The 20,940-nt window shown below is 50.1% G+C and overlaps 1 protein-coding gene across 3 annotated transcripts in view; it reads right to left on the minus strand.

The window, feature by feature from the left end:
- The window catches only part of LOC101873380 (fibrillin-2), an 87,153-nt gene extending 82,461 nt beyond the window's left edge, over window positions 1-4,692 (minus strand). Inside the window, exons 1-2 of one of the 3 annotated variants that reach the window (XM_031055007.2) lie at window positions 4,537-4,692; window positions 591-893 (exon numbers count right to left, since the gene is read on the minus strand). In XM_031055007.2, coding sequence (XP_030910867.1) covers window positions 591-760 — 170 coding nt within the window. In that variant the 5' untranslated portion in view covers window positions 761-893; window positions 4,537-4,692. Of the gene's footprint in view, window positions 1-590; window positions 894-3,387; window positions 3,521-3,582; window positions 3,603-4,536 lie in introns of those variants that run through there. The other 2 variants (XM_031055004.2, XM_031055006.2) reach the window with 2 other exon arrangements.
- Between the last annotated feature and the right edge of the window lie 16,248 nt (window positions 4,693-20,940).

The following is a 20,940-nucleotide window of genomic DNA, read 5'->3' on the forward strand; positions in this document are numbered from 1 at the left end:
ATAGAATCCCCCCAGTAATGGTGGAAAGCCCAACCACAGCCACCACTGCCACAGCCACCACTGCCACAGCCACCACTGCCACAGCCACCACTGCCACAGCCACCACTGCCACAGCCACCACTGCCACAGCCACCACTGCCACAGCCAACACTGCCACAGCCAACACTGCCACAGCCAACACTGCCACAGCCAACACTGCCACAGCCAACACTGCCACAGCCAACACTGCCACAGCCAACACTGCCACAGCCAACACTGCCACAGCCAACACTGCCACAGCCAACACTGCCACAGCCAACACTGCCACAGCCAACACTGCCACAGCCAACACTGCCACAGACAGACAGGTTGTGGATAGCTCTTCATAGCCATAACCTCACTTGGGCCCCGAGGTGCTGTGATCCCCAAACCAAAGCAGCAGAGCTCAGCACCAAGCTGTGCTCATATGGGAGTCAGCTTGGTTGTCTCCTGTGGCATGAGCCCTCCTCCTACCATAGGCCTGCAGAGCTCCTTCCCGAGCTCAAGCAAAGTCAGCTCTGTACACGTCTCCAGATGCTGCTTTGTAAAACAGAGAAGAACATTAAACTTACCCTCGTAAAGTGTCTTGGCCTCTTCTTCTCACTCTGTTTGCTGGCTGTCTTTCCTCATAGCCTGCAAATCTGTCTGTCTGCAAGTCCCCTTCATATTGACCCTGGGCTTGTTCCACATACATAACTGCTGTACATCCCAGCATGAACCTGGCCAGCCATAATACCCCCATGATGGCACAGACTCCTCGATTCCCCCAGCTGCCCCGAATGCTTGTTCCAGCTGGAGGGTCCCTGCTGCCTTGGTAGAGGATGGGTTTTGGCAGCAGCCCCCAGATGCCAAGGTGCCGTCCTGCTGTTCCCTTTCTAGAAGCAAAAACAGAGGAAAGAGAAAGACATGAGAGCTCTTCAGGACCTTCATAGTCTCAAAATGATTGATGACCCCCAGCAGCCCCTCCCCAGAGTTAGAGTAGTGGGACCATGCAGTCCCCATCAAGTCTGGCTCCTTGTACCTGCAGCCAACACGGTCACATCATCCCCTATCACAGCATTACTAAACCTTTCTTTCCCAAAGAGGAAACCAGAAGATCTCCAAGACTTATGGCTCTGCCCCTGCATCTATTTTCCTGCCTTTCTGATGGAGAAATGAAGAGTGACAAAAGCACATCCGTCCTGTGCCTGCCCATGGTGATGGGTTATGACACTGAACTCAGCATAGTGCCTTGGTTCAGAGAGCAACAGGAGATGCTATGAAGAAGCAAGAGAACTTCGAGAAAGAGCAGATCCTATTTATGGACCACCTTTCCTGGTCCCAGAGCTCTCTTTTACTGCATTGTACTCCCGACAGGCCATGGCATGGAGATCAGTTGCTGGAATACCTGGTAATTGTGGCTGGCTGAGGGGAGGGATCCGCTTGCAGCCCCATGCGAGGGACATGTACATCAGGGATGGGAGAGCATGAGCTGGGGCCAGTGTGTGAAGGCACAGTGCATTGAGCTAAGCTTGGTTTCCATGGAGGATGAAGGGACAGAGCAGAGCTGGGCATGCTGGAGGGATGCAGAGCTGCTGAGCTGGGACAGGCACCAGAGGCCATGAGGATGAGGATGGTACAGGCTTCAAAACCTCTGTGGAGGGGATGGAGTAGAGCAGTAGGGGCAGGAAGGAGGCTCCCCACACCTCTGGCTGTGCACACACCTGGAGGCAAGCACAGCATGGTCGTAATGGCCATAGCTGGGCAGGGGCCAGATCCAGAGCCTGGCCCTGAATCACTCCAGGGCACATCCTGAGCCCCTAGAGCCCCTGTGCCCTGAGCAGAACAAGGCCCCTTCCTGGGGGGAAAGGCTTGAGCCCTGCTCCCCCAATGGGACAAGGAGCCCACAGTGGTCCCTTTAGTTCAGTCCATACAGCAGCCATGAGAGGCTCTGAGGGGCAAAGGGAAACAGCCCTGGGAAGGGTCACAGACCCCGGCACAACACAGACCCCCACAAGTTGTCACACTCCTTGTGACAAGGCAATAGCTTCGTGCTGTGGGGCTGTGTGGCCAGGCTCGTGGTGGGAGCCCACAGAGGCTGTAAGGAAGCTGCTTAAAAAGGCTCTGTAAAACGGATTACAGAGGAATGCACCCCACAAACGGGCCCCCTTCCCCCCCCCCCCCCCCCCCCCTTCCCCAAGCCTCCCAGCTCTGTCTGTGCAAATGGGGCTGGGGAGCCCTTCCTTCCATCCTTCCTCAGCAGCAGGAAGCATCTCTCACCTCGAGACCCCCACACGTTTGTTCCTTCAAGGAGAAGGTCCCCCCCGGTCCACCCCAGAGTGGAAAAGCATCTGGTGCTCCTGTGGAGGGCTCCGAGCCCGCTCCGAAGGGGAGGGACGGGGCCCCCGAGCCTCCCCTAACTGTCCCCCTTGCTTTTCCCACTGCAGCGCTTTCCCGTTGCAGCCCGGCCCCATAGCAGGCAACGGGGGGGGGGGGGGGGGGGGGGGGGGGGGGGGATATAAATAAATAAATAAGTGAGCCCAGAAAAGGCACAAAATGTGCCTGAAACGGACAAAATGAAGCAAAGAAACGTAAGAAGAGTCAGAACTAAAGCCTCACTGCTCGCAGAGCCCCTGCGGGGAATCGCGCTGCTCTCGAGGGCAGCAGTTTTCCAAGGTCTAATATTTCAATGGGAAAGAGTGGGAAGGGAAAAGGCAAAGGCAGAGACAAAGAAAGTGCCCTTCCTGCAGCCCTGCGAGCGCTGCGGCTTCGCTACACGCGCCCGTCTGCGGAAGGCTGGGATGGGAATATCCCCAGTGAGACAAAAGGGAGTTTTCCTCTGCTCCCGAGGCAGGGAACGGATGGGAAAAGGAGCTCCTAAAGAGCAGCACAAAGTTGTGCGCTTCGGGACATTCCCAGCCCTTTGTGCTGAAGTTTGAACTGCAGAGAGCACAGACGCATCCATTTCCTCCCGGCGCAACGAGAAGCATGACAAATGATCGATACACAGGCGCGTACCCCGAGAACGTTCACACAGGGCTTACTAAGAGAGTATGGAAAAGCCATTTACACCATCAAAAGACAGCTCCAAAAAGAAGGCTCGAAAAGGACTTTCAGCGCTGAGAAATTCCCTCAAACAGCCCTTGTAAGAAATACACTGACAAAGCAAAGAGAATCAATCACTACATCAGAGTTGAAACTGAGTTTGGAGGGAGCCAGGAGAGAGGTTTCCAACCCATGCTTTTGAGTGTGCAAATGCAACCAATCCATTAAAATAACAATGTGCAAATCACAGTTAACCCGCAATTAGGCAGACAAACAATCAGGCAGATAAAGAGAAAGAAATCAGCTCTCAGCTATGCAGCTCTGGATTGAAATCTGGGTAAATACCTTTCCGTCCTGGAACTGGTGATGTGCCCAGAGCTCCTTTGTTTAGTGGAGATCTGGGCAGAAAAGAAGGGACTAAAACCCTCACTCTTGAAGGAGAGAAGAAAAGGTACAGCCTCATCCAAATTGGACAGGGGGAGGGCCTTGCGCCGGGGAAAGGGGTGCAGGAGGAGTGGGAGTAGCAGAGGACAACCCTACCGCATTCTTCAGCCAAAAGTCTTCCACTTCAAGGAGGGGCTGGGGGAGAGGTTGGGTTTAGCAGGAGCCGTCTGAATGCAGCTGTGATTATCACCTAAGCATTCCTCCTTTGGGCCGCTTCATTAGGGAGCGCTGGCAGTTCCAGCTGGTCCCAAATTTAGGCTGGAGCTGCAGGAGGCAGGAGGGCATTAGTAACAGTGAGTTCACATCAAAAGAGTTGGGGGAAAATAATTCATTTCCAATTTGGGACTTCAATTCTTTTACTTTTTTGTCCTTTTTTTTCTTTAATGGTATGTTAAAAGTAGCAAAAAAAACCAACAGAAACCTGATTTCAAGTAAAAGGCACTTTTCTTGCTGAGTATTTTCCTATCATTAGTACAGCTCTAATGAAACAATGAAGGAAAGATGGACTTGAAGGATAAGTGACCCAGCTCAAAACCTTCGCATTCAAAAGATACCTCAGCTCCAAAGGACAAAATCTCTGCAGTTAAAAACAATTTCTCCCAATAAATATATTTAAAGGAAAAAGAAAAAGTATTTGGTGATTAAAAGTCTGAACTTTATCCCTTTATAAAAATACTCTATAAGTATTTGGTGATAGAAAGAAAGAACTTTGTCTGAATGGCAGCTCCGAGTCTCATTCCACTCCTTTTCTCCATGCAAAAATATCCTCCCTCTGCCTCTTGCTTTCAGAATCGTTACTGATGGCTCTGCTTTAAATACTATATAATAAAACGCACATGGCCTCCTCCTCCCTGAGCTCCCTCTGCTCTGGGCCACTGCACACCCACAGCCTTGCCAGGAGGTGCAAGTCCCCCAGAAGCCCAAATCAAGCTGCTTTTCAGGTCAGATTGGTTCAGAGAGGTCTCTGCACCAAACGGGACCCAAACGGCTCCACACAAGATCCCAGGATGCCTCCTTGTTATCCCACCATCTGGCTTGGAGCTCGGTTACCTCTTTACACCCAGCAGATGAGGGCTCAAATGCAGCTATCGGCTCAGTTCCCAGAGGTGCAGATTCCAGGGCAAGCCCCAAGCTGATGGGGATTCTGTCATCTCTTGTGCTCCTTTGAAATGTCCTCACTGCCTTTCTTTGTTCTTTGGGCTCTTCCTCATCAACCCCCTACAAGCTTTATAGGAGTCAGAATGATGCTCAGCCTAATTAGCAGCAAACTTGCCGGGACTGACAGGGAAAAGGCAGAGCTCATTTGCACAGGCAGCCAATAACGGAGCATTGCAGGGAATGCAGCTCTGTCAACACATCTGCAGAGCTCCACAAGATACAAAAACCAGTTCCCTGGCCTGGTCCTGCAATACCCGTTTCAGTTCAAGTAAGTGTGGGTTTTACCTGGTTGGGAATGGCAGAACTGGGAGCAGAAGAGCAATGGGAGCACAACCACAATCTGCCTTTTCCTCCCTCTCAAGGGCACAGGTGACAACAGCCGGGCCAGTTGGCATTGCAGTCCAGTCTAGTTTAATTCTTGCTAACACCTACGTTGTGATCACCATGTTTACGTGGGCACCACATAGGTAAAAGCATTTGGACACCAAAAAATGCACACAGGGGCTCTTGGATTTGCAGAAGCTCCCAGAAATCTGCGACTTTTGGCCACCAAATATGATAAAACCCAGCCCAAAGCAAGTGATATTACACAAAGGGATATCACACAAAGGGACAAGTTGCATCGCTTCTTCTACAGGTACTAAATCAACCACAGAGCTTCACTTTTGGAGAGCATTTGCAATGCCAGTTAGATTTCATTTGGACCTAAGGTATCCAGGCTAGTGAAAAACTGCTCTTTGGTGCTTCGAATAGATGCTATCCCATGTCTCACCTCTGGCATGATCCTGCTCAACCCACTTCCTCTGTTAATTCAATGTCAGGGATCTCAGAGAACGCATTTAAGGAACATCTCCTGGGTACATTCGCTCTCCTCTTTCTCTGAGGGCTGCAGTGAGGCACAGCCCTACATAAGTGAAATACACCTCCCTCCTTGCCCTGCCTTCCACTACAGAGGGTTAAGAAGGGTTTTAAGCCTCTGTGAACACGATGCTCTTCCCTCCCTCCCTGGTTTTCTAGAGCAGGGCTTTGCAGCACAGCTGCATGTGATTAGGGCATAGCAAGCCCCAGGATTCAAGCAGCCCAGCAAGATCTCATTCAAAGTCTCATTCAAGCCTCCAACCGGTTCTTTATTTCCCTGCCATCGAATGCTTGTTGCTGGCCACAGGGAGTTACAAACACTTGTATATGTTTGTCTAGCTCCCCATCTGTTTTCCCCCTGGGTGGCTGGGTGGTTTGGCATTGCTTTTGTGCATGATAACACTCATCCCAATCATTCCTGCACCTAACCTGGCCCCAAGCAGCATGGAGAAGGCAAACTGAATACCTAAAGCATCTTTCCTACCTCTGCTATGCGCATCCAATATAATTCCTTAGCTCAAGATAGGGAATGGAAGAGGAGGTTGGAAGGAAATTCTTCTTTCTTTCAGGGAACAGTGGGATCCACATCAGCCCCCTGAGAAACAAGAAGCAGGAGGACAGTCACTGCTTCCCAGCTCCACAAGCTAAGAGCCCTAAAGCATAAGAAGCAGTAGGATGCTTAAATACCCTCCCAGCCAGCCTACATGCAATTACCCTCAATAAAAAGCAGCTGTCCTGCTGCAGGCTTTAGGAGTCAAATGGAGAATCCCTGTCTTAGTATTCCCTGAAAGAAAGAAGTCTTTCCTTCCAGCTCCCTCTCAATCACACAACAGATCTATCTGTAACAACAAGCTCCAGGAGAGGAACACCAGCCGCTCCTTTAGCTAAGGCTGCCTCACTGATAAATGTGACTTAGAGACATTCCTTCCTTCGGCCCCTGCAGCTTCCAACTCGTACCCATAGAAAACCCCAAGAGCCCAGACTGGTTGGAACGCACGTGAGGAGCTGTAAAATGAATATCACACTAAACCCTCCCCTTGCCAGCCTCTGTGAATGAGCACATGCGTCTTCATGTAAAGCAGGAGCACGCCTTGCCTCTGTTCACAGGGCTGCCATGAGGATAAACTGCTTGTGAAGTGGGTCAGGTTTAACACAGGGAAATGCTCGTAGTTAATTATTGTTATTAATGATGTGCCTCCAATAGAGCTGTACAAGGAAGTGATTATTTTTGCTGCGCTGGACACGCTGGAAAATGAAGAGCAAGGAAGAGTGGTTCTGGGGTGGTTTGATGAGCATTTTAGCTTGACATGAACATATAACTTGACTTTAAACAGTGAGCATTTGGGTTTGGAGGGGGCTTTAATTCATCTTAAATGATGATCTTTGTTCGAGCGCCTGAAATGCTGTTTTGAGGGGGAAAAGGACAGAGCATCATTTTACCTTCAGTGAAAGGGAAGGTTTGCCCACGATCGATTTTCTGTCAAAAGCATTTGACGAACTGGGTAGAGATTTGCAAGTTTTGCACAGGATAAAGCCAGGAATTCCTGCCATGACTCCTGTGTGCCTGGACTGAACAGTGGGAATAATAATGGATCTGAGCATCCAACTAGGTAGAGACAAAGATGCCATCTCTTCACTTTGATGCACTGGCATGTGGCAATCCTATAGGAAAATAGTCATATATAAAATCCTCATTAATTAACATCATTATAATCATGCAAATGCACAGGGAGAATGTTTGAAGCTGCTTAGGAAGCTGACTTCAACATTTACTTCTTAGTGCTTGGCTCTTCTGGGCTGTGCATGATATCAGGACCTTATGAATATATCAAGATGGGAATCTGGCACGTTAGTTCTGTTACACGTTATTAGGCCTCTCTCCTGTGCTTCTGTACTAAGGTGCAGCAGACGATGTCTTCAGTCCTATCAGTGACTGTCAAAGCCCCAGAGCAAAGCTGAGTGAAAGTAGCTTCAACTTTTCCATGTCTGACTTCATGGAGTGTAATGCAAAAAATGCACTTGCTAAAATTAGCCCATGTTGCTTCTTGCAAGATGACACAATTGGGCTCAGGACAGCAACAGCTCTCAGTCCTGATGTCATTTAAAGAGAAGGAATCAAGATCAGGCTCTTGTGCTGGGAGCTGAGGTCAGGGAATGTGGGATTTTGCTGCTGCTCCAAGCTCCCTGCAAGGCTGTGTCCTGGCAAGCCCACGGCTCTAGCTTTGAGACAGAGATCTGATTTAAAGGGAATGGTGTGAATGGTGTGAGGAGGATGCACATCTGAGAGCCGTGTGGTTCTGTGGCGAGGGATGCTGCCAGATGTGATCACTGGCACCTGCTACATGGATGATGGTGATGGAGAAGGATCCTAGGAAGCCAGGGAGCTGTGGGTATGGGCTCCTCCTTCTAGGGAGCTCTTGGATGGAGCTGTGACCCCTGGATTGCTGCCATAGGCCCAGCACAACCTGCAGATCATCCTTCCTCCTGCAGCCACTCCAGAGTGTGGCCACAGTGCTGTCCTCAGGCTGCTTTCAATGATGCTCCCACAGCATCTCCTGGGGTTTGTGAGATGGAAACAGAGCCCAAGAGACAAGTCCCATCCTCCTTCAGGAACAATCACCTCATCTCTCTGTACTTCAGCTTCTGCCCCCCTAGAACGGAGGCCTGATGCCCTCTCCCTTTGGAATGTTTCTGCAGTGAATAGGAGTCGAAAACAGATGCAGGGAATTTCCAGAAACTTCTCATCAGATTTCATAACATATCTGAGATCAAAAGTGGAACCTGTCAGCACCACAGGAAGCATTTAGAGGCAGTCACGAACAAACTCAGACAAAGGTTTCCTTAGGGAAATGGTTCCACATTAACTGTTTCACTCGCTTCCCCGTTTCGCACACAGCTTAGCACCATCCACAGGTTTTTAACATCAGATCAGACTGGTTTAGCATCTTATCTGACATCCTAAATAATGCAGCCCAGGTCAGTTTTGCTGCTTTACCTTTTGCCAAGTCCGATCACATTTGTTTCATAGAATCACAGAGCCACAGAATGGTTTGGGTTGAAAGGGACCTTAAAGCTTCTCCAGCTCCAACCCAGTGCCACAGGCAGGGACCTCTTCCACTGGAGCAGCTGCTCCAAGCCCCTGTGTCCAACCTGGCCTTGAGCACTGCCAGGGATGGAGCAGCCACAGCTTCTCCTGAATTCAGTGTGGATTAACCTGGATTAGAGTCCCATGGATGGGACCCTGGATGAGGTTACCCACCCTGAGACCTCAGGCTTCAGGCAGGGCCATTGAGACAGGACCGGCTCAGATCCAGATCCTGATGGTTTTGCCTCTGGAAGACCTGAGCTGATCTCAGGGTGGAGGGCAAGGAGACAATGGAGATGCTCAGATCCTCACTGCCATTCCCAGAAGCATTCCCTAACTCCGCACACACGTGTGAGGCATCATGTTCCTGTGGGAACTGGGATGCATTAACGGAACCAGACAGACCCATCCCCTTCACCGGAGCCAACAGCAAGGATGGAACCCGAGGTACCCACTCCTGATAAGCTGCTATCAGTGGCTTACTCAGGCCCAGGCTCCCGCCTGTGTGTGAGCTTTGCAGCCTCAGAGCCTGGGACCACAGTTGCAACATTCCTTTTGTTTTCTAGGAATTCGACTCCACCAAGGAGGGAAACCACAGGGAAATTGTTTCAGTGTGCGCTGGGGATGGGGAGCGCAGGGATGGGGCCGAGGGATGATGTACAACCCCAGCTCCACAGCCAAGAGGCTTAAAACAACACCGGTTTATTTCAACCCAAGGAAAGGAGCTTTTTTCCCCTTCTCTTTAGCTTGGCAGGCAGCAGCGGCCGGGCTGAGCCCAGGCAAGCGCAGATCAAAGCCAGGCCAGCCTGCTGCGAAAGCTCCAGCCCTGGACGTTTATTAAGCTTTGATTCATAAAAAGCATTGCAGTGAGTGCAGTGGGATTGCACTGTGGAACTTCTGACAGGGGAGCTGCCTTCCTCAGGATGAAAATCACCTCTTTCCCCCGCCAGCAGTAAGGTGATCCCTCCATTTCCTGTGGAATTCCAATCAGGGATACAAACACCTTTCTTGTTGCCCTCAGGTGGGCTGGATGGAGTCTGCATGGAGGTGGTGGGAGGCTCCCAGCCATGGAGCGGTCATCTCCAGGCAGATGTGAACCATCCCCAGCCCCAAAGAGGCCCCCGGTGCCCTCTTTTCCCTTGGCTGAATGCAAAGTAAGTCCCTCATTTTCAAACCTTCTTTTTCCTTTGTAGCTCTTTTCTCCCCTTTGTGCAATCTGCAGCACAGAAGTTGAACTTGGCAACAGCGCTGGAACAGATGGAGAACACTGGACCAGCTCCCCAGATCCCAGGAACTCCTGCTCGATGCTGTGTGCAGGATTTCCAGCCACTTACTGCTTGGATCCGCCAAGGCAAAGCCTAAAAACAGTTTTCAGATAGAGGAGCTGGAGTTTTCTGTAGGACATCAGAAATGCACAAGTCACCACATGAGTGTATTCCCCAGTGGAAGGTCCAAAGTCCTCAGATTCCATGTAAACTCATTTCTAAGTGAAAACAAGAGGATAACTTCAGGGTTAACCATAGAATCCAGCCTGGTTTGGGTTGGAAGGGACCTTAAAGCTCATCCAGACCAAACCCCTTCCCCTGGAGCAGCTGCTCCAAGCCCCTGTGTCCAACCTGGCCTTGAGCACTGCCAGGGATGGGGCAGCCACAGCTTCTCTGGGCACCCTGTGCCAGCGCCTCAGCACCGTCACAGGGAAGAGCTTCTGCCTAAGAGCTCAGCTCAGTCTCCCTTCAGGCAGGTTCAAGCCATTCCCCTTGGCCTGTCCCTACAGGCCCTTGTCCAAAGCCCCTCTCCAGTTTTCTCATTGGCCCCTTTAGGTAATGGAAGACTGCTATAATATAACATCCCTTCCTACAAGTCACTTGGCACAAGTATCAGTGTGCCCAGAGCAGTCACTTGACACAAGGAGACAGAGCAAAGGGACTGGAGAGGTTCTGGAGGGGAGCAGAGGGCAAAAGCTCCCTCTTTTCCATTGTAAGGGGGTTACTGGTCTCTTTACAACGTGCAGTAAAGGACAGGCTGGTTAAAATTACAATAAGGTTTACAAAGAGCTCTGGAATGGTGATGGGCAGAAGTCTCCCATGGAAAGCAAACTTTCTAACAGAGATATTGTTTGAAGCTCTGGAATCATCTCCAGATTCTTCCAGTCAAAACAAAGCAGCACGTATAATAAGTGGCAAGTGAGAAGTTCAAGATTTGGTATTTCTTAGTCTTCTTTTTACTTTCACACCAAAAAATGTGCAGGGGACCAGATGGGATGCATCGGATGGTGCTGATGGCGCTGGCCAAAGTCATTGTGAGGCTGCTCTCCATCATCTTTGAAGGATCAACCACATCCCAGGCTGTATCAGCCAGAGTGCAGCCTGCAGGTCACAGGCAGTGATTATTCCTCACTGTTCAGCACTTGGGAGACCACATCTGGACACTGTCTCCGGTTCCTGGCTCCCCAGTACAAGGAAGACACTGATGAACTGGAGGATGTCCAGCAGGCGCCACTGAGATGGACAGGGATTGGAGTACGTGATGTGTGAGGAGAGGCTGTGGAGAATGAGTTTGTTTAGTGAGAGGCAAAGGGAGGAGGAGCTGATCTTGTTACTGTCTGCACCTACCTAACAGGAGGGTACAGGGAAGACAGACACAGGTTTGCTCATAGGTGCGCAACAAAAGGCCAAGACGCAATGGGCACCACTTAGATTTAAACCCTTGTACAAAGACTGGTCAAACCCTGTGAAGAGACACAGAGGGACGATGGAATCTGCATTCCTGGGATAACTCCCACTCAACATGGACTGGAGATGCTTGCTTTGGGCAGGTGGACACCTCTGGAGGTCCCTTCCAACCTGCACAAGCCCATGGTTTTCAGGTTAAAATGACAGCTCCATCTCACATTTTGCCTTGTTTAGGGCTGATAAAATATAAAGTGAGGCCAAACGCATCATTTCATCTTAGGTCAAAGGGCAGATTTCAGGTTGATCCTTATGGATTGCAGAGAGGCAAATGAAAGTGTCCCATTCCCTAAAGGTGAAAGGAGCTGGGGCAGTTACCTCTCTATTTGGAGAATAAAAGCTGTACTGTGTATGATTTCCCCTTCTTTACACGTGGAAAAGACCTGTGAGTTCATCTCTCGTGTTCTCTGCCAATGCATGATGTTCTATTACATGTTGGTTTCCTTTCTCAGTAGATAAAACAACTCAGGTTAGTTGGGAGCATTGAGCTTTGGTTTAGTTCTTCAGAACATGCCCACGTTTGGCACTGCCCCATTCAAACAATTGAGTGGTTCCTCAGGACTCCCAAACACAGGAGCAGAGGATGAACCATGGGATGGGAATGAAGAGAAGGCTCAGGGGGGACTTTCTCACTCTCTACAACTACCAAGGCAGCGTTGGATGGGGCTTGGAGCAGCTGCTTCAGTGGAAGCTGTCCCTGCCCATGGCAGGGGTTGGAGCTGGATGAGCTTTAAGGTCCCTTCCAACCCAAACCAGGCTGGGATTCTATGATACACCCAGCATGCAGTGCTTCACATGGCTGCATTGCCCTGGATGGGACCTCTTTAATTCTTCTCCAGTGACATGTCATCTGTAATATGGCACTTGGTTTGTTCTGTTCAAAGGACGCCCACAGATTTGGATTTGCCTGTGCAGAATCAGTTTGTAACTGCAAACTCCCCTCAGGTTTCATTCTGCCCAAGCATTCTTCACTCCTTGTCCTAGGCTTTGCCTCCACAGAAGGTGCTGCACAGAACTGCATCTGTATTGTGAGCATTGCCAGACCACACAGGCAACTCTGGAGCTGGAACAGTACAGCGTGTGCTGGAACAGTCTAACCATCCCACAACTGCAGCCCAGTGCCATGGACAACAAACCAGCCCAAGCAACAAACTGAGCCCCATGTCCCTGCAGGAACCTGCAATCCTTGGAATGCTTGAGGAAAGCCCAGTTCTGCCACCAGGAAGTCAGGTTATATCAAAAGCAGGGGAAAGAAGCTCCACTGAAATTACTATAATGAGAACAGTTCTCCTGCCCTGAAAACAAGCATCACATCATGGGCCATAGTCAGATCCTTAAACTCTCTTTCTGCTCCAGGACAAGGCAGTGACATCTAAGCCGGATCTTGATCTCCCTCATCCCCTGAACAGTGCATGGTAACTGTCTGGAGCACTCTTCATTGCCTTGCTCCAGACCTGGGTACCAGCAGGTTATCAGCTTGGACTATCCCAGAGCAATGCCAGCCCCATGCAAGGGTCTGTCTGGTTACTGCTCAGACCCTGTTGTCTAAGAATGCAAAATAGGTTTGACATTCATTACTGAAAACCACCGAAAGACCAAAAGTGATGAGAAGAAACCTGTGCCCACCAAGCACTCAGTTACAGCAGCCATGTACAACAGCTAAGAGCACAAGGATGCGAGACCCCTGTCTTCAATCATGCGCAGCCTTCAGCATCCTCACAAGGAACGCACACAGCAGACGTCTTTGTGTCTTGGGCTGTCTGGCAGGAGACCTTTCTGTGTGTCTTGGGAGTTGCATCATTATTTTGTCGTCTTGCAAACATCATTAATATTTCAAGGTCTGGGGAAATAGATTTTCCCTTTTATTCTTTTGGCTCATGAACAGACTCTGCTTGTCAGGGTCGTGCGCGAGTCACCAGCACCCTCTGGTATGAGTTAGTCTATCAGCTGATGTCATTGTTTGGCCATAGGAACCTGAATGTCTTTAGTCCATCGCCTGCAGGGTCTCTTTTCCAGTTCAGTGTAATGAGAGAATAAACCAAGAGCCAGCAGCAGATCTGTTTCCTTTTAACATATATAGATTGGAGCTAATAGTTTAGCTCTTACTTCTCTGCCTTCCTTGGGAGGTGCAAAACACCCTCTTTCGTCTCAGCTCTCTCTGCATGGTTCCAGCTGTGAACTGAGAGCAGAAGCAAAGCTTCCTCAGTGCCAACACCTCAATGACTCAGTCCCTTGAACAGGCAGCTCACGGCTGACGTCTGACATGGTACAGGCGGTGGACGTTGGTTCCAGAGGGCTGGAGATGGAGGCACCAGGAGCTCTGCTGGGAAGGTGTTGGTATGGGCTGACACCAGGGCCGTGGGTCTTTCTTTTGGGTGCGTGGTCATGGCTTTCACCGAGATGGGGAATGAGAAGCCTGAAGGAGCAGACTGACAATCAGACTTGACTGCCTGGATAACACGTGTGTATGGCCTGTGATGCTCCCTATGCTGTCTGTAATAAAAAGCTAGGAGAGAAATTTAATGACACGTTAAAGGGGGGTGGTTCAGCTCCTATCAGTCAATATAACTGAAGCTGGCTGGATTAGGAAGCCTTTATTCAAAGTGTGGTTCAAGGATAGTGTGGTTGTCCCAGGGAAAACACCAACAGGGCAAGCACTGAGTGAATGGCATCGGTCGGGTGTGTGTGCAACAGGTTGAGAGTTGCTTAAGACAGATCTCAATAGGGATCAGGAGTGTGCAGGAACGTTTCTGGCTCTGTGATCTGTCAGGCGTCCATCAGAGGCACAGGGAAAGTCCTGGCAGGAACATCTGCAGGCCCCAAACTGGACAAGGTTTCAACAAGGATAAGGACAGGGCCATCAAAGGCAGCGAGATGAACCACAGAGGCTGTAAAACACAGCTCCAATGCTGATCAAAGGCCTGGAGAAGGTCCCTGGCCACAGGGCTGGCACGGCTGGTCCTGGGTTATCAAACAGGAGGAAGTCTGAGGGATGAACTGATTGCCAGGCATGGATATCACTGGGGGAAGGGGGAATGTGGGATAGGAAAGAGCTCTTTCCCATTGGGGAAAACACACAATCAGCTGGATGCCAAAGGATGAAAATCAGAACTAAGGAAAGCATTTCTAACACCAGGGATTTGCCAGTGCAACTGGCTGCCAAGGAATGATGGGCTCCCCTGTGCCCAGTGCCTCTGATCAAGTCTGGATGCCTTGCAGGAGGGAATGCACCGGTCAAACTGAGTGAGTTAGTACAGGACCAGGATAACTGGGTGAAATCCAGTCATCTCTGATATGTATGAGGTTTAATGTCCCTTCTGGCTCTGTGAAACTGCATCACCATGCAGATGTCATCACACCAGCTCCCTCAGCGTGTGATGAATTCCTGGTCCTTCCCCAGGCTCATCCCTATAAAAATGACAACTGTGGTATCAACAGTTTCAACTACAAAGATGTGAAACTTTTCCCTCCTCTGAACCTGTTTCTCTGGGAGTTCCTGCCCAAACCCATGCTCCAGACTCTCTTGGTATGTCTGTGTTTTTAATATAAGAGTTGCCCTCCTCTGGACACCTAATGGGTGGTGGAGACCCCAGAGACCTGCAGACCCCCCACTGGTTCCAGCAGAAGGTGAGGGTGATGTGTTTGAGCCATAACTGTGGCCTGAGGCATCTCCCTGCCTCCCTGGACAGGTTTGCTCCAGATTCACACGAGCCTTAGGGGACATCTCCAGGGAAGATTCTCAATCCAGAGCCTGAATTCACACTTTCTGCAATGAGTCAGAGGACAATTTCCTCCTCTTTTTTCACCATCTTTCCCCATTTCCTTTCAGTCCCATGTCTCCTGTTTCCTTGGCTCTTTCTGCATGGACACCAGCAAGGCCATCCTGCAGGAAGTCTGTGTCTTCCCTGCAGCTGCACATCACCCAGTGTGTGCAGTTTCCTGGTCCCACTCACTGGAGACATGAGTTCATTCAGGCTCCCTCCAGCTAATCACTAACAGGCATGGAAAAAACCCCTCACACACCAGAGGAGAACATAAACATCAATGTGATGTGCACAAGCTTATGAAGACAGGACTATATGAAACACATGGTTCCATTTTAAAAAATACTCTTACAGAGCCTTTTTCTTTTTTTCCCTATTTTTTTGGCCTTTTTTTCCCTGGGCTGTGAATAGCAGCTCTTGTTTTGTTGTTATTGTTGTGCTTTAGGAGGACAATACCATGGCCATAGCTGCAGACATCAGATATGTCGGTAGGGAAGATAAGCTTCCTGCAAGAGCTCTTGGCTCCTGCCCAGCTCTCCATTAACTCCTTCTGGGATCGCTCCGGGTCTGACAGCCAGGGCTGAGCCACAATGGAGTGGTCAAGAAGCCCCATATGCTCTGAAATACTTTATCTAATCTTCTTTCTTAAACCATTTCAGCCCCTCCAGTTGGATTCTTCAAAGTCCTTCTTTGTGCTCACAAGCCATTTCCTGACAGCCTTTGGTGTGCAGGGAAGAAAGAGGCTTCTCTGCCTGGCTGAGACAAAGGGCAGGGGATGTGTGCAGTGTAACAGGCAGTGCAGCTCATAAACCCCTGTGAGCACCTAGAATCATAGAATCAGCTGGGTTGGAAAAGACCTCTCGGATCATCAAGTCCAATGAACTTGAGCCAACATAATATCATAGAATCATAGAATGGTTTGGGTTGGAAAGGACCTTAAGATCATCCAGTTCCAATGCCCCTGCTATGGGCAGGGACACCTCACACTGAACCTGTCACCCAAGGGTGGCCAGGTCACCAAGGTGGCCAGGGATGGAGCATTCACAACCTCCCTGGGCAACCCATTCCAGTGCCTCAGCACCCTCACAGTAAAGAATTTCTTCCTTATATCCAATCTAAACCTCTGCTGTTTCAGTTTGAACCCGTTATCCCTTGTCCTGTCACTACAGTCCCTAATGAAGAGTCCCTCCCCAGCATCCTTATAGCCCCCTTTCAGATACTGGAAGCTGCTATGAGGTCTCCCCGCAGCCTTCTCCTCTCCAGGCTGAATCAAGTCCACCTCCTTCAATGAACTGCATTTGATCAAATGTGAGTGTGGATGGGTGAAAGCAATGGGGAGAAGAGAAGCTTTTCTCCTTACACACATACCTGCAGCTTCATTGACACCCTCTGTAGCTACAGGGATGAAGTTTGGAAGAGCAAACTGACAGTAAGCAGGATACCCAGAGGCCGTGCTGGAAAGGGAAGATGAACAGAGGCCAGTTCAATGAGCTGGATGAGAACGGAGCCCCCAGCAAGGCAGCAGGACACAGCCCTGCCTGGCCTGCCCCGGTTAAACCTGATGGCAAGGCTCACAGTGAGCAGGGAGGTGACACAGCTCAGGGCTGTGCACTCCATCTTCAGCTCATTTCCTTTGTCAGGATGGTATATTAATGTATGGGCTGTTTCTTGGGGGGGGCATGGAGCTCAGCACACTGAAGTCCTTTGGGTACAGAGTCCTGGGACTGGCCTGTTCCTCCTCCCATGGGTCTGGCCATTCTGTTTGCCAACCTCCTCATCACAGCAGCATTGTTTCCACTTCAAAAGCACCACCAAATACAATCCAGCCTGCATGGCCCTGATCTACAGCAGAGTGTAAACAGGCAGACCTCCTTCCAGGCAGGGCCAGGAGGCCAGTTTGGGAAGACATCCCAGGAATCCTGCCCAAGGGCTACAGCAACCCTGGCTTGGAGGGGTGGAACCCCCGAAAAGTCACGTTCTCTGAAAGGCTTTATTAATTCTTGTTGCTTTTTAACACTGGGGCATGAAATATTGTTTTTGCATTGAGATGAGATGAGGGTTTGCAGATAAAGACCAAAAGGAGAACATGGTTATGCTTAGTGGAGTGGGGCCACGGGACAGAGGGACAGCAGCTTTACAACAGTAAAAAAGCACTCTGATAGAAGAGGGCATGTGCAGGGTGCAGAGAGCCTCACATAAGCCTGATTACAGATTCCTCCATGTCCCTCCTTGCCATTGCTGCTTTAACCTCCTACTTGGAGGCTGCTTGGGATTCCAGCTGCTTGCTGAAGTGAATGAGCATGGGCATTCAGCAGAAAGGAAGGAGTAAAACTCAAGCTAACTCATCTAATTCAAGCTAACTAGATCTAATCCCATTGCATCAGGACTGCCTGAATCGGCTCAGCCAGGGGGTTGTGGAGGATCCTGGGTTTCTTCTTCATAGAAGTAATTGGGCAAATTACATAGAAGAATCAAATTGGGCAAAAAGGAAATATAACAGCCTGATTTGAATCTTTCCCAGTGGATGGATGAAACCCGGACTAAGACAGAGGGAATATTCAGGTTCCTTCCTGGAGACTTCTACACGCTGCCATTCCACTGCATGCATCTCTGCAAGACATTTCACCCCCTCCATCCTCTTCTCCTGCATCCTGTTTCAGTCCTGTTGCATTGTCTGGTTTGTAAGTAGGGAAATGAATCTGCTGCAATCGCTTATGTTTCGCTATAAAGAAGTGCCTTGGAACAAACCTCGAATGCTCAGCACTGATCTTAGAGCATGTGTGTCCAAGTGAAAGGGAAAGAACCCCCTCAATAAACACTCCTAAGCTGTAGGAGCTAGAACAGGACTCGAGTCCCATCCCATCTCTGCTGACTCCTTTGGTGTTGTACTGTGCTGCATCACCCCTAGGCTGGGATATACAGCTCCTCTCCTACTACACTCCTACAACTGAGGCCCATGCTCTCCCCCTTCTCCCTCCCCTCCCATGTTGGACAGTGCTGTGTTTATTTTGGTATTCACTAAAAAAGCCTCTTTTCTGCTGGCTGCTTGGTTGAATGGGACAGAAAGAGATGAAGAGAGGAGAGCACCCAGGTTAAAGAGGGGGCAGTGGATCTCCTGGCCCTAAACACCATCCAGACATCACGGGCTGCTGTGCCACACTGGCATCTTGCGAGATGTGAGGCGATCTCAAGGGGAAATGAGGCTTTTCCAGCTTTCACCAAAATCAGCCGGATTCTGCCCACTTCCTAGAACATTCCTGGAACTGAGGATTGCAGAGGTGCAGCTCTCCAAAGCCGTCACGTTCCATGTGGAAAGCTGCCATGGTGCTGAGCTCAGGCTGAGCTCCACTCAGAGCCCAGGACTGCTTCCAAGCTCTTGGCACCTTCCCCACTCCACTCGTTTGAATCTGTTGGAGTCAGCCTAAGCACTTCTGCCTCAGTGCTGGGGAGAAAACACAGGACTCCTGCTCTCTTTATTCCAATGGGCCACTGCGACATGGAAAACCAGCTGCAAGTGGTGCACAGCACAGCCCTGGGAAGCTCAGGTAGAGAATAGCCTATGGTGGGCTCAAGCCACAAGCTCTGCAGAGGCACATACCATGCCTGGGTGCTCCTGATCCATCCTGAGTTCAGTCTGAGTTAACCCTGTCTGTCAGAATTCACAAGAGAACACGGACATTGGGAATCTGAGTAATGTGACCAATGGAAATCTCAGCCTCACACATGGAGATGTGCTCTGCACTTCAGCTGCTCTATCAACACACTTGTAGGTATGCAAGTGGTAGGAAATGGGCAGATAGGAACTGGGTTCTGTGCCAGGCTGGGCTGCAGAAGGGCTCGTTGCATCTCCCCGGTGTTACAAGCCACTGAAGGAACAGTCGAGGGTCAGCCTCTCACTTCCTTTGCCACTTCCACATCTCTGGTATCACTGCATTGGATTCCAGCTTCCACCGGAGCAGGCACTGACTCAGCCCCAGCACTGTCTCCTTTCCTTAAGCAGCTGATGGGAAAGCTCCAGCTCTGGCTCTAGGTGCTGCTGCAGCAAGAAGCTTTACCAGGCAGTGACAGCAGAACCAGGGCCCTGGGCAGGAGCAGAGCATACAACATAACCTGACACATGCAGCAAAGGAGGCTTTAGAAGGACGTGAGGGAATAGGGGCCCATGAAAACCATCCTGATGAAGCAGTTTAATCACCTTCATTCACAGAGTCAAAGCTTAGAAGAGACAAAACACACTGGGATTCATATCTCTCTGCTTTAATAGAGTGTTTGATACGGTTCATAGCCGTGAAGAGAAATCAGAGACCTATGCAGCTACTGTAAGATGGATACTAAAGACATGAGGAGTGAACACAGAGCAATGGTGAATGGGTCAGTGTGGTGCCAGGAGAGGGAGCGGGGACAATCAGCCTGCTGGAGGGATCAGAGGATCTCCAGAGTTCCAGGTTTATGTGTGATAGAACAAGCAACATCCAGTGGGTTTAGTGCCTGCCTTGGGAATGTTCCAGGAATCTCTGGTTTCCTGCAAGCTGCAAACCAAACCAACCACTCTCAGGGTGTTTAACCTCTGCCTTCAGACAGAACCAAGCAGTAAGGGAGCTTGAATTTGCAGAGGGTTTGTCCAGATATGACCAATATGGACTCTTCCTCCTATAGGAGAACCAGCCATGCGCACTGCTTGGCTCTTCATTTAGTCTGGAATCTCTAAAACACTGAGTGTCTTAGGGTTTGCACTTCTAATCTCTGAACAGGACTGGTATTTGAAGTGATGTGAGTTGGAGAATGGGGATAAGATCATCCCTGTAAGGCTGGTTTTCACTTGGTTATTCTGTGACTGTGACCCTTCTAATACCCCAGGTTCTGGTGTCAGCAGTGGGACCCCTGTTGGGTTTGATCACAAGCTGATGGTCCCTGCAGCTCCTCATGTTACGTTTTCCCTATGGAAAGTCACTCTTCCAAACCTCTGTCTGTGATCCCAGCTGTGCACATCTGCATCTCCCAAAGGTATCTGAGCCACATCTGCAAACGTACTTTGGCACTGTCAGCCACAGCGTGACCCATCTGCTATTGGCTTTGAGTTCTGGTGTCACACCCCATGGTACTGGTGTTACCCATCATGTAAACCACTGTGCTGTCCACCCTTCTGAATCGTTAATGTCCATTGGGGAGCTTCCTTTGCATCAGTTCTAATGGCTTTATTAAACATAGAGCAGTTAGGGCTGGAAAGGACCTTAAGATCACCCTCCAGCAGTCACCGTGTCTAAGGTTCAAGCCATCACTTCCATTTCCTGCCATCATCCGTTGGAGTCTCCAGGCTGCAGCTCTGGCCACTCATCCACCCATTGCCTCTCCTGACCTCGAGCACTGCTCTAAGCTGCTTCTAATTGACCAGAGTTGTGTTTAATTCGGCAGCCTCAGCTCCTGCCAGGGCTGCTGCAGTCAATATCCAGGCTGCAGCTCATCTTCATCACATTACACGGGTCACTGCAGCCCCTAACGACCTGTTTCCAGCCAGGAAGCATCCACCCAGCTCCAAGCCAGCCGCAGGGAGGGAGGCTGCAGGGTACCTTGTGCAGCCAGGCCTAGGAGATGAGGACACGGTGATCCCAAGAGGCTGGGCTGAGCACACCTTGAGGAATGTATGAGCACCATGAGCATGGTGAGTTATACACCTTAGCAAAGGGCTTGTGAAGGAGATTCTTGGCTCCCACTTAAGGCACTGTTCCAAAGCATCTGTCACTGGCACTCCCATCAACACATATTCAGAGGGGAGAATCTGCCCAGCACATAAACCACCTCTGCATCCCCTCTCTGTGCTGCTTGTTGTTCTGCTTTGGTCTAACCCTTACATACCCTCCTG

This window comes from Melopsittacus undulatus, chromosome 19, assembly GCF_012275295.1.
Source record: "Melopsittacus undulatus isolate bMelUnd1 chromosome 19, bMelUnd1.mat.Z, whole genome shotgun sequence".
NCBI classification, from domain to species: domain Eukaryota; kingdom Metazoa; phylum Chordata; class Aves; order Psittaciformes; family Psittaculidae; genus Melopsittacus; species Melopsittacus undulatus.